This window comes from Megascapheus bottae, chromosome 11 (genome assembly GCF_031878675.1).
Source record: "Megascapheus bottae isolate mThoBot1 chromosome 11, mThoBot2.hap1, whole genome shotgun sequence".
Classification (NCBI taxonomy): Eukaryota; Metazoa; Chordata; class Mammalia; order Rodentia; family Geomyidae; genus Megascapheus; species Megascapheus bottae.
In genome coordinates this window covers 44055401-44075510 of record NC_143519.1, presented here as the reverse complement: position 1 = coordinate 44075510, position 20110 = coordinate 44055401, and the positions used below count along the sequence as shown (strand labels likewise).

Below are 20110 nucleotides of genomic sequence, written 5' to 3'. Positions count from 1 at the left end.
CTAAGCTTTCTTGAGGAGGTTACTGCTCTACCACTTAGAACCACAGTGCCACTTCTAATTTTCTGGCAGTTAATTGGAGATAAGAATCTCACAGACTTTCCTGTCCAGGCTAGATCTGAACTACAATATTGAGATCCCAGCCTCCTGAATGGTGGTAGCCACCAGTACCTGGTCTGTACTTAATTATTAAAATGTGGCTTTTCTTGTCGTCAGACAGCTGCCTCCATGTGCTTGGGAATGGAGTAACTGCTTCTTAGCCCTCCCCCTCCTCAGATTTCCTCTGCTCTCTTTCCCCACTTTTCCTCTCAGTCTCTATTATCAAACCCCTTTCCAAGATGAAATCTCCATAGAAATCCATTGCTTTGGCCACATCTTCTCTCCCAAACCATTTGGGTCTAGTCTAGCAACTTCTCTTCTTGGGACTACACTTGTGATTATTAAATCTGAAACAGAGAATTGGTCCTTTTAACATAGCTACAACATATATTCTGTCCCCATTGAAAAAGCACAGATTCAAGGTTTACCAATGGTTGTACAACAAAGAGCAGTTCTCCCTGTTAAACAATGTATATGTTTGCTTGAGGAGACACAACAAAAAGAGAGCAAAATCTAAACCCCAGGGTGCTCTTGCCTAACTTTGGTAAATAAAGATTTCTGTTTTCTTACTTGGAAACATTTCATCACCAATACTGAGCTGGAAAAATGAAAAGTAAGTCATTGAAATACCTTTCCTCTCTCTCTTCCCCCTCTCTCTCACACACACGCTCACACACACACCAGTGTTCAGTTTTAGAACTTAATTTTATTTCAGCAATGTCCATTCACAAATTAGACACTTGGATGGTTCGTAAGAGGAAGAGAAGTTCCCACTCTATCCTCCCTCCCACAGCTTCCATCTGAGCAAATGCTGTCCATTCTTTTTTTTAATGTTTCTTCTGGTATTTCTCTCCTGTTGCTAAGCAACCTGCTTATACAGCTACTCATCAGTGTAGTTAATATGCATTAATTAATGTGCATTCTCTTGGAGGGAAGATGGGAACTCAGGCTTTTTATACTTCTCCCCCCCCACTCATTTCCTGGGGGTGAGGTGGGGACTTATGCCATAGTATTTCTATGTTCTTGTCACTCTCTATGTAAATATTATTCACAGTTGAGCCACATAGTGTTCTATTGAGTATATTCCTTGGGTGTATTCCTTCTTTTTTGTGGTACCTAATAACTGCATTCCCTTCCTAGTTGCTTATTTTCCTAAGTCATCCCAAGATCAACAAAAGAAACAAAAATTCTTCTCGAGATGGGTGAATCAGTTGGATTTTTGTTTTTCTTGACGATGTCCCTCTAAGAGTCCTTTGAGATTTTGCTCCAATCTGCATGAGTTGCTTTCTAACTCATCTATACACCAATATCCTGGTACCCTTCTTTCTTTTTCCCCTGAGTCAGATTCCTTGGGTCAGAGCTGTCATGTTTTCCTTTCTCTTGATTTAATCCCTTGTGTTGAAGCTTTCTGATAAAAGTTGAAGAGCAAGAAAAATATTAAAATGTGAACCTCATTTGTACTGAACCATCTACGTTGTCATTTGTTGAAGGATTTTTCATGCTAGGGACTTTGGTTCCAGTGTGCAATGGTCATTGCTTATAAACACAAGTGACTAGATGTTCTCAGTCAGATAACTGGAGGACAAACATTAGCTTTTCCTTGGGAAGATTCTCAGATAACAGGATCTTTTAGCCATTTTTCTAAGACAGGACTATTTCCCCACAGAGAGAAAGTTCCAGAGTCCTATTTGGACATCTACCTGCCTGTCATCATTCTGGAAGAGACACTGGGGGTCTTTGTCTAGTAAGAAGGCTGAATGATTCCACCCCTAGCTTTGGAGCTATGTCAGTTGACCTTGTTCTAAGGCTCAATATTTTCTCCTTTTCCTCTCCCCCTCCACCCTCATCTTCTCCCTCTCCTTCTCCCTCTCCCTCTCCCTCCTCCTCCTTCTTCCTCCTCCTCCTCCTCCTTCTGCTGCTTCTGCTTCTTCTTTTTTGGGGGGTAAGGGTGGGGGATTGGTCATGGGGCTTGAACTCTGGGCCTGGGTGCTGTCCCTTAGATCTTCAGCTCAGGGCCAGTGCCCTACCACTTGAGCCACAGCACTACTTCCAGTTTTCTGGTGGTTGGAGGTAAGAGTCTCGTGGACTTTCATGCCTGGGCTGGCTTTGAACCACAATCCTCAGATCTCAGCCTCCTGAGTACCTAAGATTACAGCCATAAGCCACTAGTGCCTGGCTAAAGTCAACATTTTCTAAGAGAAAATGTTAGTTTTCATATGAAGATAAGGAGGGGTATGCACCTAGAGGTATAACAGGCTCTTAGAAACTTCCTTAGCTAAAAGGCACTGCCTCTTCACTCTGACTACAAGTTAACCGTCCAGTTTGCATCTGTCTCCTCTGCTCTGGATCTCTCTGCTACCACCTTGGATGCAGGGTATGCTGGGACAGGTCGATACTATCTTTATGATAACAAAGGACTGCACCTACTTTCAAGGAACAGCAGAGCCCCACAGGACACACACACACACACACACACACACACACACACACACACACACACACACACAAATAAGGATAATCATATATGGTGAAGGCTGCCCTTCAAACAATGACAGTGAAAAGTGTCTCTGCAGCCCCTCACAGAACCAGAACTGAGGCAGCATTCAGCCAATCTGCACTTTGCCCAGGATTACTTTGCCCCACTGACCTGATTCTTTTCCTATTTAAACTTAAATCTCATGTCAGTACCCTAAAAATGGGTTGGAATGCCTTCTGCCCTCTTCTTCCCTAACTTTTTCTTATTTCTATAGTTTGTATATTAAGGTGAGTGGCTGGATTAGACGTGTGAGAATGCCCAGGTTGGGCCCTTGACCTAGGACTCTAGTTACAATGGGGGATTAGAAGGCTCTGATCCAGACTGTCAACCAATGTTCCCAGGGGTAGCAGTGGGGAGAGCCCAGCACCACTTCTCCATGGGGGTTTTGATTTTGTTTTGTGTGTGTTCTGAACTTGGGGCATAGGTATATTGTCTCTGAGCATTTTTGCTCAAGGATATTGTTCTACCTCCTGAGCTTTCCAGCTTTTTGTTGGTTGGTTTCCTTCCTAGACTTGCTTCAAACAGCAAATCCTCAGATCTCAGCCTCCTGACAGCTAAGATTACAGATATAAACCAACTGTGCCCACTTGCATGGAGGCTTTTAAAACTCTGACTAGCAATGGGAGCTTGTGAGCTTGTACACATTCCTCTGTGTATGTGTATGTGTGCACTGGGCTTAAACTCTTCCTCTCTGCTTGGCTATTTTCCTCACGCCTCCTGCACTACCTTTTTTTTTTGGCCAGTCTTAGGGCTTGAACTCAGGGCCTGAGCACTGTCCTTGGACTTTCTCAAGGCTAGAGCTCTACCACTTGAGCCATAGTATCACTTCTGGCTTTTTCCATGTATGTGGTACCAAGGAATTAAATCTGAGTCTTCATGCATGCTAGGAAAGCACTCTACCACTAAGCCAAACTCCTGGCCCTACATTACCTCTGGAAACATGCCTCTGGATCTTAGCTCATTAATTAGAGATACAATCATAGATCTCTAGCCAGGCACCGGTGGCTCACACCTGTAATCCTAGCTACTCAGGAGGCTGAGATCTGAGGATTGCAGTTCAAAGCCAGGCTGGGCACAAAAGACCATGAGACTCTTATCTCCAATTAACCACTAGAAAACCAGAAGTAGTGCTGTGGGTCAGCAGGAGAATGTTAGCCTTGAGCTGAAGAGCTCAAGGTGGTATCTGGTGGTATCCTTGGCCTTGTCTCGGTAGGAAGGATCCCCTGCTGCTTTCCAGTGCTCTTTTACACTCTGCTCATGGCCCAGTGATATCTTAATAGAATCTCAAGGGCACAACCACCTCTGTAACTTGCTTTTCACCCTACCATTTCTCTGGGTGCCTCACTCAAACTCTTGATTCCAGTTCCCATCCTAGTAGATGATGACTGCAATGAAGTTAGCTCACAATCCAGCCTTGCAGTAAAATTGCCATATGTTCATGCAGCCCCCACTCTTCTCCCCTGTTCCTCCACGATTCCTCTAATCCCTCAGACTGCTTCCGGCTCTCCCTGTACTTTCAAATGCCCCAGCAAGAAAGAAGCAAAGAGAGCATTCCATGAGCTAGGGACCCTCTCTCAGGGAAAAGTGAAATTCTTCTTTCCTTCTACTTACCATTAGCTCTCTTTTGCCTGACTCCTTTTCCCTCCTTTCTCTCCCTGTCCTTGTTTGGGACCTTGGATTGCTTTGTTTGCAGGGCAACCATCTTTTTTACCTTCAAAATTCCCTGTGTTCTGAAGATGCTCTTAGGTGCACTGGGACCTCCAGCTGGGTTGTTAACTAGCTGTATCTCAAGGGACTTAAATAGGAAAGGGGAGATAGAGAAGGTGAGGAAGTTGGAGATTGTCTTAATATTAAGAATTTGGAATGTCTGATAGACCCCTGTCTCCTACAGAATCTGACCAAAACCTAACTGCAGTTGGACATTGCAGAATGTAAGACTCTAAGAGAGATTTTACATCTTTCCCTCGGTTAGATTCCAACACTTCTGAGATTGGTCTTATTAACAAAAGACACGAGTCAATTAGATGTTGGCAATACTTGTGAGAATGATGCAAGTACAAAATAATTTGGAGACGAGGAGTGAATGGTGGACACAGAGAAATATGAACAACCTCACCTAATAACACCTTGCTATCCTGTCTCTGTTTTTATCCACCTACAAACGGGAAGTCTGAATTTCATCTTTGCCTTCTGTAGGCATTCTTTACGGAGCACAGCATTTAATCTATCCTTGAAATTCTCTCCAGCAAAATAATAGAGGAAAGGATTGAAGCAGCAGTTGGCAGCTGCCAAGGACAACGTGATGACCACAGCTTTATGCAGCCAATCTCCACAGTTGTGCTCGTTCCACAGGACCAGGTGGAGGGTCCTCAGTGTGTGATAAGGCAGGAAACACAAAAGGAAGGTGATCAAGGCAATGATGATGGTCGTCAGAGCCTTCCTGTGAGAAGCCCGCAGGCCCAGCTCTGGAATCTCGATCTTTACCAGGACTCGAATGATCAACAGGTAGCAGGTGGTGAGTGTAAAGAAGGGTATCAGGAAACCTACCACTAAAGCAAGGTGGTTTATGACCAGCAGCTTATCATACTTTTCAAGATTCAGTTCCAAACACAATGTGACGTTGTCCCTCTTCTCGGTGCCATTTTTCAGAAGCACTGATGAGGAAGCCGTGGTAAAGACCCAGATGGCACCACAGAGAATCCAGGCATTCCTGATGCTGGTGATGTGGAGGACTTGAAGGGGGTGGACAGTGGCCAGGAAACGCACAACACTCAGCACAGTGAGGAAGTAAATGCTGCTGTACATGTTCACGTACAAGGAACACGACATAATTCTGCACACCAGGTCCCCAAAGTACCAGTTGGAACCTCTGAAATAGTAGTCAGCCCGGAAGGGCAGAGTGATTGAGAACAAGAGATCTGAAATGGCAAGGTTGAGCATGAAGACATTCCCAGATGTCAACTTCTTATACGGATGTAGGAAAATAACTAGAGAAAAGCCATTTCCCAAGACGCCCCAGATAAATATTATCGGATATACCACTGGGTAAAATTCTCGCTTGAAGTTTTCAATCATGCAGTTCATGCTGCGGCTGTTCAAGGTTGCATTTTCCATGTCAGACCCGGAGCTGAAGAGAGGTAAAGACATAGGATTGCTCTCCTTGCTGCAATAGAAAGCGACAGACAAAAGAGGGTTACCTGTGTGTTCCTTTCTTCCCTCCTGTTCACGATTGAATGTATGTGGTAGTGAAATCAGGAGGAATATTGAAGACTATTTGGCTTAGTCATTACTATATGTTACTTTACATGTCATGGTACATTTTCTAATTTAGAAAATATAGGCTAACAAGAATTGGCTTGACTGGATCCAGGCCTCAAGGTCAGGGCAATTTTGAACTTGTGATGCTGCAGCCTAAATCTAGTAGACAAAAGATTTCATACCGGAAACTACTAAAGATAGATGAAAGTGGAATGCCACATTTTGAGTGCTAGAGAAACACATTCTCCAACTCAAAATTCTTTTTTCTTTGCCAGTACTGGGGCTTGAACTCGGGGCCTGGGTACTGTCCTTGGGCTTTCTCAAGGCTAGTGCTCTGCCACTTGAGCCACAGCACCAATTCTGGCTTTTTTGTGTCTGTGATACTGCGGACTCAAACCCAGGGCTTTGTGCATGATAGGCAAGCACTGTACCACTAGGCCATTCTCCCAGCCCCTCCAACTCAAAATTCTATCTCCAGAAAAAAAAAATACCCTTCGGCATAAAGGAGAAATAGACATTTTTAGATGATAGAAAATTAAAAATATTTTGACAGCAGATCAATAGAAAGGATGTTCCCTAAATAGGAGTTGATTTTTTAAAACATAGAAAAGGAAAAAATGTAATAAGCAAAAATATGAGTAAGCTCCCCCCCAACTTTGTATGGGTGTGTGTGTGTGTGTGTGTGTGTGCCAGTCCTGGCGCTTGAACTCAGGATCTGGGCACTATCCCTTAGCTTCTGGTGCTCAAAGCTAGTACTCTACCACTATAAGCCACAGTGCCATTTCTGTTTTTTTGGTAGCTAATTCAAGATTCACAGATTTCAAGATTTCACAGATTTTCCTGCCTGGGCTGGCTTTGAACTATGCTCTTCAGTTCTCAGTCTCCCGAGCAGCTAGGACTGCAGGTATGAACCACTGATGCCCAGATCCTTCTCTTTTTAAGTCTGTTTGATTAGATGTTTAAATAAAAACTACCATATTGTCTGATATGTTATTAAACCTGAAAATTTGCTTAATAGACTGTTTAAATAAAATGTTTACTATAACTATTAGAGGGAAGATAAGAGATGTAAAGGGACAGAAAGTTTCTTTATCTAGTTTAAACTGGTAAAATGATAAATTTAATAAATTGTATTAATGTTTGTATAGCATTACATTGTAATATAATGCCTAAATCATCCATTAAAAAGCTCCTCAAAGATAGGCACCAAAAACTGCTGCTTGTGTGCCAGTCCAGGGGCTTGAACTTGGGGCCTGGCTACTGTCTCTGAGCTTCTGTGCTCAAAGCTAGTGCTCTACAACTTGAGCCACAACTCCAGTTCTTGCTGTTTGATGGTTAATTGGAGAAAAGAGTAAAATGGACTTTCGACAGGGTTGGCTTTGAACTGTGATCCTCAGGCCTCAGCCTCATTAGTATAGGATGGCAGGCATGAGCCACCAACACTCAGCTTAAAATGGAATTCTTTTTTTAAATGCAGAGATCTAACAGGAAGGCAAGGACATTAAGAAAGCAGATAATATAAATTGAATGTTGGAAAAATGATATGACATGCATATACTGATATGTTTATAATTACATTAAATCTAAATATATTAATTAAAAGACAAGTTACCAGATCAGAATATGAAAATAAAAACAGACCCAACTACAGTTGTTTACAAGAAACTCACCTAAAATAGTCAAGTGAAAGGATGAAAAAATGCATCATTCCAATCAAAGGGAACCAAGAACAGTGCAATTAGTACAAGTAAACTTCAGGCAAACAACCTTTCCAGACACAAAGGGAAGCATTATGTAGTGAAATAATGTATCTACTAACAAGATGTGCTGCATATCAATTCTTTTCTTCCTTTACTTTTTTTTCCTTTCGATAAAACTGGGGTTTGGACTCCGGGCCTTGCTTGTGCTCTACCACTTGAACCACATACTTAGCCCAAGACATATCCATTCCAAATGAATATGCATCAAGCAACAGACTTGCAAAGGATGTGAAGCAAAAACTGAAGGTAGGAAGGGAGAAAACAAAAGGATGGGGGAAAAGAGGAAGAAAGGGAAGGAGACTTGCTGGGAGGGAGGTCATTTTAAAACCATCTCTCAATAACTGTTAGAGAAAATCGGGCCAGGAATTTGGCCTAGTGGTTAAAGTGCTTGCCTAGCATGCATGAAGACCTGGGTTCGATTCCTCGGTACCACATACATAGAAAAAAGCTGGAAGTGGTGCTGAGGCTCAAGTGGTAGAGCTCTAGCCTTGAGAAAGTCCAAGGACAGTGCTCAGGCCCTGAGCTCAAGCCCAGGACTGGCAAAAAAAAAAAAAAATAACTGTTAGAGAAAATTGTCCAAAACTCAGCAAGGATACAGAAAAATTAAAACCACCCTAAACCACCAGTATCTAATTGACCTTGATAGGACACTACTTCCAGCTAAAGCAGAATGCACATTCTTTACAAGTACCCACAGGACACTATCGAGATAAACCACATCTTGAAAACACAAAAGAAACCACAACAGGTTTAGCAGAATTTAGATCATCCAAAACGTGCACTCTAACCACAATCAACAGCACAAATAACAGGAAAATCTCCACTTATCTGGAAATGAAGCAACACAATTCTAAATTATCCGTGGATCAAAGAAGAGATTTCAAGAGAAAGTATATAATATATGCAATATCACAAAACTTAGGAGACATAGTAAAAGTAGTGCTGATTAAACTAAATGCATATATTTACAAAATAAGCAGGAAGTTAGTAATACAAGCTCCCATCTCAAGGAGCTTTTGAAAAAAAAAAGCAACAAAACACGACAAAGCAAGGCAGGATGAGCAGAAGTCAAGAAATTTAAAACAGAAAAAAATACAGAAAGTAATTGAAGAAAAACGGGTTATTTGAAAAGAGTCATACAATGGCTAAACCTCTTTTTCCTCAAATAACTCTTCTTGATTCTTTTCTATCCAAATTCAGTTCCCCAAATCAGATGTTTTAAACTTTCAGTGACACTGGGCCACTAAAAGAATACAAGAAAACCACCAAGAGATGTAAGAGACAAGCTAACAAAGAACTTTGTGGGGAGACCTGACCCCTGGTATCATACAGCACTGCTGACATAGTGTATCTGCCCTAGGACTAGCACTGCGTACATTCATATTTCCTGACAATGACATGCATGACCCCTGGGATACATGCTCACAAACCCAGCTCTGTCAATTACAGGCATGTTCATAATGACCTTTCACTAGAAGACCCTGACTCTGAGCATGCACGTAATGATCTGAAGACTAAAAGAGACACAGTAGAGCACTAATTTAACCCTACTTCAAGAAATATTTTTTCCTATAAATCCATTCCTGATCCAGCAGGAATGTTTTAAAATTTTCCTTCAGAGACCTTTATGAAAATTTAACTTACCAAATGATTTGTATAAAAATGTTAAAAATAAAATAAGAATGTGTTGCTTAATTTAGGACTTGTTTCCTAAATTATCCTTCCACAGTATATGACACCTAAGAGATTCTCTACAAAAGAAAAGTCAATGATCAATCTAAGAAACACAGCAAGCTCTGGGGTCTCTCTCTGTGTCTCTCCATCTCTGTCTCTCTGTGTAAATGTGTGTGTGTGTGTCTCTCTCCCTCCTCCCACCCCCCTGCCTGACTGCCTGCCTTTCCTAATGCATTTTTAAAGATCTGTGGGGTCTTACAGAAAAAGAAGCCTAGTTTTGGACAGAATTTCTCTTTATTTTTTGACTATGACATTTGGTTTTTGCACGTTAACACATTCTAACATTTCACAGTACTAACGTTCTACATACCGTGACTTGGGAAGTTATCCAGACAGAAATAAAAGAAGGAATCCTACCCTTTTCCTGATGAGCCAACTCAACCAGAAAGAGAGTAGAGAAATGTGGCATACCATTGAGAGCTCAGAGCACTTAACATTGGGAGGCGGGGGTGAGAATCAGCATACTGAGCATTTCTTACTCCATTTGAAGTAAGAGATTGTACTAGGTTCTTAGAGATATTTTAGGAAAACACTCTAAACGGGTGACTTAAAACAATAGAATTCTATATTCTTCTACTTCTGAGGGCTGATCTTATAGACTGATCTTCCCAGAAAGTTCTGCCTTCTTCCCTACAGCATGAGGAGTTGCTGTGGCTGGGTCTTTTGGAGATCTACCTACTCCATGAAACTCCTTTCTGAGTCCCCTCTTTCTGACCTCTTCTCTGTTGAATTTCTTACCTTGCCTGTAATAAGAGATTTTCTTCCAGCACCTGCAGTGGACAGTGTGTGGGGAGTCTTGCCACACCCTTGTGAGGAAGGAGTCCAGGGCTGGGTCCCAGGCTGCCCTCTGGCTGAAATTCCTAAGTCCCACAGGGGCTGGCTAGGGGTGGTGTGGAGTTAGCGTCATCAGTGACTATCAGGCCATCCCAGTTATAGGGAGGGGATAGCCACAGAAGCTGGGGGCAAGATAGCCAGAGTATTTTATTCCTTAAAGAACTACAGAAAGGAAATACATAGTCATGCTTCTTAGAAATATCATGAAGCTAAAAGCCACTGGGGTGGGGTAGAGGGTAGTGCAAAGAAAGTCTGGTGCAGATTCCATTAGCTAACTAAATTCCATTTAGCTAGACATTTTCTCTTGATAAACTTTCTAAATAGTCTCATTGCTCTTTCCCACCCATGTAATACATACTTGATTACTGAGCTACAGCCTTTCATTAGATTAGTTTTTTAAAAGGTAGAAAAGAGAAGAGGTCATTGTATATTTTTTAAATGAGCTATGTAACTTGAAGGTAGGAAAGGGAGGGGGAAATGTGAAGGAGAATGATGGAAGGGATGGCATTGATCAAGATGCATTGTACTTATAACCTGACATACGGGATTGTAAACTCCTTAGAAAACTGCTTAATAATAAAATCGTCAATTTATTGTTTTTATGAACTGACAGCTCAGTCTTTTTTTTTTTTGTAAACCAATCCAGGGGTTTGAACTCAGGGCCTGGGCGCTGTCCCTGAGCCTCTTTTAGCACAGGCTATTGCTTTACCACTTGAGCCACAATGCCATTTCCAGCTTTTTCTGTTTATCTGGTACTAGGGAATTGAACCCAGGGTTTCATACATACTAGGCAAGCACTCTACCATTAAGCCACATTCCAGCTCAGGCTTTTATAAGCTACTTAGGAGGCTGAGATATAAGGACCAAGGTTCGAAGACAATCTAGGCAGGAAAGTCCATGAGACTTTTATCTCCAATTACCCACCAAAAAGCTGGAACTAGAGCTGTGACTCCAGTGGTAGAGCATTAGTCTTAATCACAAAAGGACAAAGATAACTTCCAGGCCCTGAGTTCAAACTCCAGGACTGCACCAAAAAAAATCAATTAATTCATTTTTAAAAATACCCCACCTGCCACATGTAGCTATAAATGTCATGCGGAATCTATGTAAAGAGAAATTCAAGGAAAACTGGGAAATTATCTGGCTATAAAAGCCCTATGCCCCAGTAGAAGAAGAATGAGCATGCATGGCTCTGACTGAGCTGAGATGAAGCTGGGAACAGAGCTTCAGTGGTTAAACAACAAAGGAGCAACTGGGAACAGCCACTGAGGATGGAGATTCCATGTCTGAATTCTGAAGAAAACCCAGCACGCTACAAGATCATGGAGATAAATGGCCACCACAAAGCTGCAACTATTCGAAATTCCACAGAAGTTATTTTTGTATCTACTTAGGAAAACTATTTTTGGGTGTGTTCTCATGGGATGATTTGGCCTTGGCTTGGGATTGTCTTCAGCACCATCCAGCCCCTTCCATCAACAGTGACTTTATACACACAGTGTGCCTACTCTCAGTCCTACCATACATACCTGGGTCCTGCCCACAGAGTCCTGGAAGAACCAAGATGCTTGCATACATTGCCTTAGACATATACAACAACGTACAGAATAAGAACTGTAGAAAGCAGCATGCTGGTGGCCAGCTAGCTGCCCTGATGTGGTGAGCTGCTGAAGAGTAGGTAATCTTTTGGAGACGTTTCTCTAGGAGAAACTCATGATGGGTTTTTGGGGGGTGTGAGTGTATACAGTGCAGTACACCTCAGTATCCTTGGTAGTCTTACTAGCAGCTCTAGCTGATTTGATTATTGCATGAGGCAGACTGAATCACCAAAGATGAGGGGTAGCTTGTGTGTCCCTGTTTGCTCTCCAATTTGTCATGGGGGAGGCTTGACATCAGCTGTCACTTCTTAGCTCAATGTCACCCTGCTTCCCTCTGAGCTGCAGATTCTGAGCCCTGTAGACACCACAGTGAAGAAAACCCAATCTCTAACCCATAGGAATCTCATGGTGGAGAAGGGGAGCAGAAGAGCCAGTGGAAGGGAATGGAGGGTACTACAAAAATGTGGCAGAGGGCAGGCAGCCAGGCTGGTGAAGAAGGCTGAGATTTCTTCAGAATAGAAAGATGGGACAAAGGGAGAAAGGGTCAAGGGTTCCAGGCAGAAGAGCCATGTGTATGAAGTTCACAAGGCAAGTATGAGGAAGTGTAGGTGGTCCAGGAAGCACTCTGGAAAGGTGAGATAGATAGACACTGGGTCTTGTATCCAAACTAAAGGCGGCAGAAGGAGCCCTCAGAAGGTGGAGAGCAGATGTGCACTTTAGAAGGGTGATTCTGGCAGTGGGTAGAGAAGTTTGGGGTGGTGAGCTCAGGTACAGACCCAGGCAGAGATGCTCTGGTGCATTTGTAACCAGGGAAGAAAGGTAAACAGACCTCTGGCAGGACTAAGTGACATAAAGAAGGGAGACTGGGCCTGACTTTTATTATGACTATGGAAAGTCAAGGAAAAGGGAAGTGGTAGATTCGGATGAGCAGCACCAGGGACTGTAGCAAGAGAAGATTATCAATGATCAGAGCACCGGAGTGGCAGGCCAATGACAGGAAGCTGATAAAGGAGGAGCATTTGAGAAAGTAACCACAAAGAGAAGAGGATGGTCTCAAGTTCTGTGGCTGCTGCAAACGGTATGCTGCTGAAAGAACTTTGAGACAGAGGGAAGACGTATGTCTGCTTCTTTCTCCCCCAAAACATCTTGATTCTACTCGGGATTTTTTCCCCCATGGATCATCTCCTTCACATGGTTTTAGTTGTTTCCCTGCCACCCTGTGCACTTCTCTCTTTAAACATCATACACCAGAACCACAGTACTGTAGACTGTCTGGGGAGTCAATTTCAATCCATGAAGAACAGATTCCAAGGTACCCAGTGGCTGCTTCAAACAGGTCCTTAGAAACTGTTTGCTAAAAGGCACCAACCCATGACACTTGGGCCTGTATGTGTCCAGAGAATAACTAAAAATGGGAGAAAAGCTTGGCCTTCCTGCCTCCAGTTTATCTGTGTCTCCTGACTCTGAACCACATGCACGTGTAACCAACATGGATTCCAGGAAAGACAGGATTGATGGATAACATGGCTATCTCAAAAGAACAAAGCCACCTCCAAGCAAAGCTGCTGCAGAGCCTCCCAAAGCCGACTATCCCCAGGTTAGGACAATGAGCTATGATAAGAAGGCTGCATCCTGGGGCAGGGGTCATCCTCTTTTGGGAACCAAACTGCTCCCCTCAAGTGATGACAGCAATGGCAACTCTTCCGGAGCCCTACAGAACCAGAGCTGAACTCATGATTAGCCAGACCGCACTTGGCCAAGGACTGCTGAACTGTGTACTTGTTTCTCTGCTCCAGTGTTTTTCCTGTTTCAACCTAAAGCTCATATCTGTGCCACAAAGACAAGCCAGACTGCTAATTACTTGGCCTCTTCTTACCATGTGCCCATATCATAGAATAAATATTTTTTGCTCTTCTTTATTTGGTGTATAGGAGCAAATGGTTCTGATATGTGGTTTAAAACACTTGGTTACAAATCTAGAACTGGTGAGTACCACACCCAGTGTGAACTGTTTCCTCCTATTCACCCTACAGCATTGTCCTATAGTATCAGAATTCACCCATCCTTCCTGTTTTGAGCCAATACCTCTTTTGCATCACTCCTCTTCTACTCCAAGGCCATTATCATGATGCATTACTTTGGGGGACAAAATTTCACTATATATCCCAGGCTGGCCTCTAATTTAGGATCCTCCTGCCTCAGCTTCCTGAGTGCTGGTATTACAGGTGTATACCACCACATCTAACTCTAAGACTATTGTAAGTTTGAAAAAAAAAAAGAAGAAGAATTAGTTGGACAGAAGCACTGCAATATCAGTACCACGACTGATGAGCTGGTAACAGAGGTGGCTACTAAATGAGACTAACAAGCAAGCAGTCTCTACAATATGGATATACTTGATAAAGGAATGATTCACAACAAAAGGTGGTGGTGTGAGGTTCATCATGCAGCTCATGAAAAGAGTGCAGAATGTCAAATGTCTGCATTATTTTTAGAAATTTCCATGAACAGTTTAGAGCCATGGTTGATCAGTTATCTGAAACCACAGATAAGGGGTGAGGGGGGGAGAATACTACAGGTATTACATGAACCCCACTATATTAGGTTTGTCTCCCAATTTTCTCATTTCCTAACTGTGTAAGCTTGGTTCTCTGAATTTTCATTTTTTCTTCAAAATAAAGCCAATAAGGCCAAGGCTTTAGAATTGTTTATAGAAAAATTGTTTGCTCTGCATAACAGGCAGGCAAGCTAATGCTAGTTTCCTCCCCCACTCCCACTCCCACTGCATCCTGGGACCTGCTCAAATTCTGTCTCATTTCTCCTTGTCTTTTTACACCTAAACTCCCTAAATCAGTAAGCAGGGTATATGTCTTTCCTTGTCTTCCTTTTCCTACTCTACACGACATGTCTGTCCTGATGTATTAGCCACATTCCAAGGATGTACTAAAGTACCTGACCAAAACAATGTATGGGAGAACTGATTTGTTTTCACTCCCAGTTTCAAAGGTTTCAGTCACTTTGGCCATGAAATGAATGAGGTTGACCATCAGAGTTATGAGGGTTTGGTGGAGGAGAGGAGAGCTGCTCACCTCATGGCTGCTGTGGCAGGGGCGTAGGAGAAAAAGGTAGCAAGAAGGGGAGCTGAGGGAGAGGGGAGAATGAGATGGAGGGATGGAAGGAGGGGAAAGGGAGGGTGTTGGGGCCTGACCTCCATCTCTGAGGCCTGATTCTGGTTCAGCGGCAATTAAAGGGCTTTGACCAGGCATTCGGTCCTTTGCATACCTCGCTTAAGGCATCTCTGTGACTCGATTGAACCCACCCCCCCCCCGCAGCTTTATGGGTCTCGCAGCAGCTCAGGTCTCGCACGCTTTCCTGCACCTGTCCTGCCCAGTACCTGAAAGCCCCACCCAGACCCTTAGTGGTAGCACAGAGGCCCTCTTCCTATTGGCTAGCTTCCCAGTTCCCACTTTCTCCAACCCTAACAGTATATAACTAATTGTCTGACGCAATAAAGGCATGAGAGCATCGGAAAACATGAGATCAGCAGAGAGATCTGATGCGCTCTCATGGTTAACACTGCTTCTGACTCAGTGTGGTTTTTTCTTTCCCAGTAATTGGGGGAGGGCTGGGTCATCGACACTTACCATCTCGCTCTGCTCCCGGGGGACTACAGGCTGGCCCTGTGTGTCCCTCCCCTTTCCCATGTTGCTGCCCCAGAGAGGAGCAACAGGAGGGAGGGAGAGAGGGAGGGAGGGAGGGAGGGAGGGAGGGAGGGAGAGAGTGGAGAGTGGAAGAGAAGGAGAGAGGGAGGGAATCCAGGAGGCAGATATGTCTTTCAAAGGCACACCCCCGGTGACCACTTCCTCTATCCAGACCTCACTTCCAAGCATTTATCATCTCCCAATAATACCACCAGATTATGAATCCACCAATGGATTAATCCATTAATGAAGTCAGACTGCTCATGATCCAGTCACCGCTCAATGATTCTATTAAGACCAGCTGGGACCAGACTTTCAAGTGTGAGCCTCCTGTGGAACACCTGTCCATCCCTTTTTTTCTCAAATAAGGCCTTCTGCTGTATCTGACATAACTAAGGTAAGGTCATTTGTTTCACCACACTCTGCTTGTCTTTTTTTGCCAGTCCTGGGGCTGAGCACTGTCCTTGGGTTTTCCTCAAGGCACCAACTTTTCTCAGTGTATGTGGTACGGAGGAATTGAACCCAGAGCATCATGCATCCTAGACAAGCACTCTACTACTAGGCTAAACTCCTGGCCCCTGCTTGTCTTTTTTTTTTTAACTTCCTCCTTAGTTACCACATGGAATTTGATCTTTTTTTATTGTAATTAGTAAAAGGGTTACATGATATTTGCCAGATAGAAGGTGCATTAATTCACATACATTGATACCCTTTCACATGTCTTGGTACCCATTTCCCTCCCCCCCACACCCCCCACCCGTCTTGGTTTTCCCCCCTTCCCTATCAAATTTCAAATATCCAAATACAAATAAATTCAATATATCAGATAACAAAGTGAGATACTGTAACAATATGAGATAACCAAGGGACAGCAAAGGAGATGAGGGACAACATAGTACATTAAGGACAACAATCATTCATTATATGGTTTTTGTTTCAATATCCTGGAGGTCCTTTCAATTAGCTTCACATTATATGGCCTTATGTATCAAGATTTTGCTCTATTGCAGATCTCTGCTAGTAGAGACCAAGGTTTCTACTGATCATGACGAATGAGGGAAACATTGAGCCTAATTTCCCTTGAGTCTGGCTTACTTCACTTAATATGATTTTTTCTAAGTCTTTCCATTTCCTAACAAATGGGGTGATGTCATTCTTTCTGACAGCAGCATAGAATTCCATTGTGTACAAATACCACAACTTGTTGATCCACTCATCAACTGAGGGACATCTAGGTTGGTTCCATATCTTTGCTATGGTGAATAGTGCTGCAATGAACATTGTTGTGCTAGTGGATTTAGTATGTCCTTGTTTCTGGATGGTTGGGTAAATGCCAAGTAGTGGAATTGCTGGGTCATAGGGGAGTTCTATGTTTAGCCTTTTGAGGCACTGCCACACTGCTTTCCATAGTGGTTGAACGAGTTTGCACTCCCACCAACAGTGTAGTAGTGATCCCTCCTGGCCACATCCCCTCCAGCATCTGTTATTGGAATTTGATCTTTAACATTCAAAACCTCTACTTCTTCTCTGACTTCTGAAAGCTCAAGGTTTTTCATTTCTTGCCTGTACAGATCTTCTGAATCCATTGCCAGTTCTTCTTTGTCCTGTTGGTTTTCCTCTATTATTTTCTAACTAGTTAGCTTTAGATAGATAATGGTGCTTTCAATTATAAGTCTGAAGAGGGCTCTAAGAGACACAAATGTAATAAAACATGTAAAAGCAGTTTGAAGACTATAGAGCTGGTATTATTGTCGTTGCTTTAATGTTCCTAGAGACCAGGCAGCCAAGGCCTTGATTTGGTGTGTGTGTGTGTGTGTGTGTGTGATACTGGGGATTAGCCTGTACATGCTAGGGAAGTGATCTACCACTGAGCTACATCTCTAACTGGCTTACCCTTTACGCATGTTGCTATGCCTTCTAGGCTGCTCTCCTTGGTCTCCACCCCTCCAACCTTCCCTTCCTCTGCTCTTCCCCAGCTGGCAATATCCTCAACTTCCCAGGCCAAATCCACTTCTTCAACCTCTCCATTACCTGCTGTATGTCACCTTACATAACTGATAGTTGCCCTGAATCTCTTCTCTCTTTTTTTAATGTTCCTACAGCACTTCTGGATAAGATACTGAATTGAGTTCTTCATGTACTTTAGTAGGAATATACTGGACACCAGCATCAATCGACTGTTCTAGATGATCCGATTTACCAGAACAGGCTGTGTTCTACTGATTTTTGTATGAATCTTCTGCCAGAGCACCATTTGTGGTGAGTTTGGGTAACTGTTATTCCACAATGAATGTAACTTCAACATGCTTTTAAATTCCACCATGTTAGACACAGGTGATGGGATCTGAATCTACAATGCTCAACCCCTCAGTCTTCTTCCCCTTCTCACTGTTGAGCCTCAATTCTTCAAATAAGCTTTGGTTTAAAGGACCTACTCTACAAGTCACAAATGTCCTATTTTATCCTAGAACTTGAGAACGTTGCTTTGATTTTAGCTCTACAAGCAAAAATGGAACTGCTCTCATAAAATACTCATCCTGTGAAACTAACTGCCAATTCCTTTTACACTTCATAGAGTTTTTCAGAGGGAAGGGTTGGTGGGAGGCAATGGAGCCAAAGCTGTCATATCCTAGCTGTCTTAGGTACATCATTTATCTCCTGTACTTCAGTTTCTTCATCTGTAAATGGCCCATTGAATTGTTACTTCCTCATACTGGGTGAGCTAGCGATGATACTCTTATTAAACCTCAAGTTTAAGACAGGAAAAATGCTAAGGAGCTAAGATTTTCTCAGGGCATTGGCTGAGAGATGATTTCATGATTGAACAAAGGTAAAAAGAAATATATTCGTGTTCTCAGCTGCATAAGAGCATTAGGAGATGAACAGGGAAGAACACAGATTTGGGATTTGAATCCTGGTCCTTTCACTTACTAGATCTACCATCTTGAGCCTGTTCCTTTCCAGTGAAATGGGGGCCAGGATAACAATCTTCACTTCATAGTGTTGTTGGAAAGCTGCAAAGAGACCATGTGAATGGCACTTAGGCCAAAGTCTGGACCATAGGAAGCACCAGAGAGACATCCACATTAAGTATCCACTATTGTTATTACAAAGGATGCTGGAATTAGTTGCCTGAAGTTGTTCAGAAAGGATGCAACCTTCTTGAAATGTCAGTTCCACAGTATAAAACCGAAGAGACCCCAGTGTGCTGAACTAAGGTGGCTCCTACTGTCAGATACTTTTGTGTTGCTATAACCAAAATGCCTGACATCGACTACTTAGAAGAAGAAAGATGTGCCCTGTGCCAGTGGCTCTACTCAGGAAGCTGAGATCTGAAGATGAAATCAGCCTAAGCAGTAAAGTCTGTGAGACTTGCCAATTAACCACCCCAAAAACTGGAAGTAGAGTTGTGGCTCAAATAGTAGACCACTAGCTTAAAGCAAAAATAACCTCAGGGACAGTGCCTACACCTTGAATTCAAGCCCCAGGACTGGCACACACACACAAAAAGGCGATTTCAGAGTTCTCTCTATGGATTCTTGGCCCCATACATTTGAACAGAGCACTGTGGCAGCTGGAGCTTGTCAGTAAGGAGCTTCATCATGGTGGACGGGAAGTGGGGACAGGAAACAGAGTGAGACAGGCAGGGACCAGGGACAAGAAACTTCCTGGGACATGCTTTCAGTGACCTACTTCTTCAGCTTAAAGTTCCACAGTCCCCTCCAAACCGTGCCACCAACTGGAGACCAAGTATATGACACATGCGCCTGTGAGTTTCTTATTCAGACCATCACAGCCTTCCCCTCAGAGAAGTATCACTGAGGTCTATGCTTGAAATCCAAGCCTCCCCAAGCTCGCATTAGAAGGGCAAAGCTTGGCAGACAGATCTTTCTGGCTTACCAAAAACGGTCTTGTATTTTCCTTTTTGTCTTCCCAAAGGGCTAAAGTAAATTAAGCTCTTGGAGATTAAAACAGAAACAGAGATGGCAACAACTGAAGTTGCTACATCTTTGGAAAGAGGAACTGAGCTGGTGACTGGGCTTTCAGAGTGGAGGAGAGGACTAAACCACACTGGCCCTTTTTCTATGAACTCACCTCGGAGAATTTCACTGTTCTGATTCTTTCTCTGAGTTGTTGCCCCCTGAAAGTGCCTCAAAGTGCACAGACCACTTTATAGACCACCAGGCTTATGAGCCGGTGCCATTCATTCGGTGAATGTCATTTTTCTCTGCACACTGCATGAACATAAGTCAGTCTCTTGGCTCATTGAGGAAGATCTGGCAGATCTGCTTGTCCAGTGTTTATTAACTAAGCATTTATGGTGCAGGAAACTCTAGAGAAGAAATCATCCAATTTCCTTTCTCTATGCTACAGGATTCTCAATAGTTCTGATAAGAGAGCTTTCTCAGACAGAGGACAGGGTCCTGGGCTTTCCCCACTGTAATACGACTGAGTTTCTCTGTAGGACCTATAAAGAAGTTTAGTCTTATTTTCTCCCTCTTCTTCAGAGGTCTGTTAGCTCAAATGCCACATTTGGAAGTCTCAGAGTTCATCTATTCTCTTGGATCCCAACCTACTTTAACTTGTGTTCAG

The 20110-nt window shown here is 43.1% G+C and overlaps 1 protein-coding gene and 1 long non-coding RNA gene across 8 annotated transcripts in view; one reads left to right on the top strand and one right to left on the bottom strand.

Moving 5' to 3' along the window:
* Positions 1 to 801: 801 nt before the first annotated feature.
* The window catches only part of Cysltr2 (cysteinyl leukotriene receptor 2), a 20018-nt gene continuing 709 nt past the window's right edge, over positions 802 to 20110 (bottom strand). The window contains exons 1-3 of one of the 2 annotated variants that reach the window (XM_090342146.1): positions 10123 to 10300; positions 4749 to 5795; positions 802 to 1504 (exon numbers count right to left, since the gene is read on the bottom strand). In XM_090342146.1, coding sequence (XP_090198272.1) covers positions 4763 to 5779 — 1017 coding nt within the window. In that variant the 5' untranslated portion in view covers positions 5780 to 5795; positions 10123 to 10300 and the 3' untranslated portion in view covers positions 802 to 1504; positions 4749 to 4762. Of the gene's footprint in view, positions 1505 to 4748; positions 5796 to 10122; positions 10301 to 20110 lie in introns of those variants that run through there. The other variant, XM_090342147.1, reaches the window with a different exon arrangement.
* LOC150056978 (uncharacterized) overlaps positions 15631 to 20110 on the top strand; it is a 23664-nt gene continuing 19184 nt past the window's right edge. For 5 of the 6 annotated variants that reach the window (XR_016537105.1, XR_016537100.1, XR_016537101.1 and 2 more), the window contains exons 1-2: positions 15631 to 15914; positions 17620 to 17776. This is a non-coding gene — a long non-coding RNA (uncharacterized LOC150056978). The remainder of the gene's footprint in view (positions 15915 to 17619; positions 17777 to 20110) is intronic. The other variant, XR_016537106.1, reaches the window with a different exon arrangement.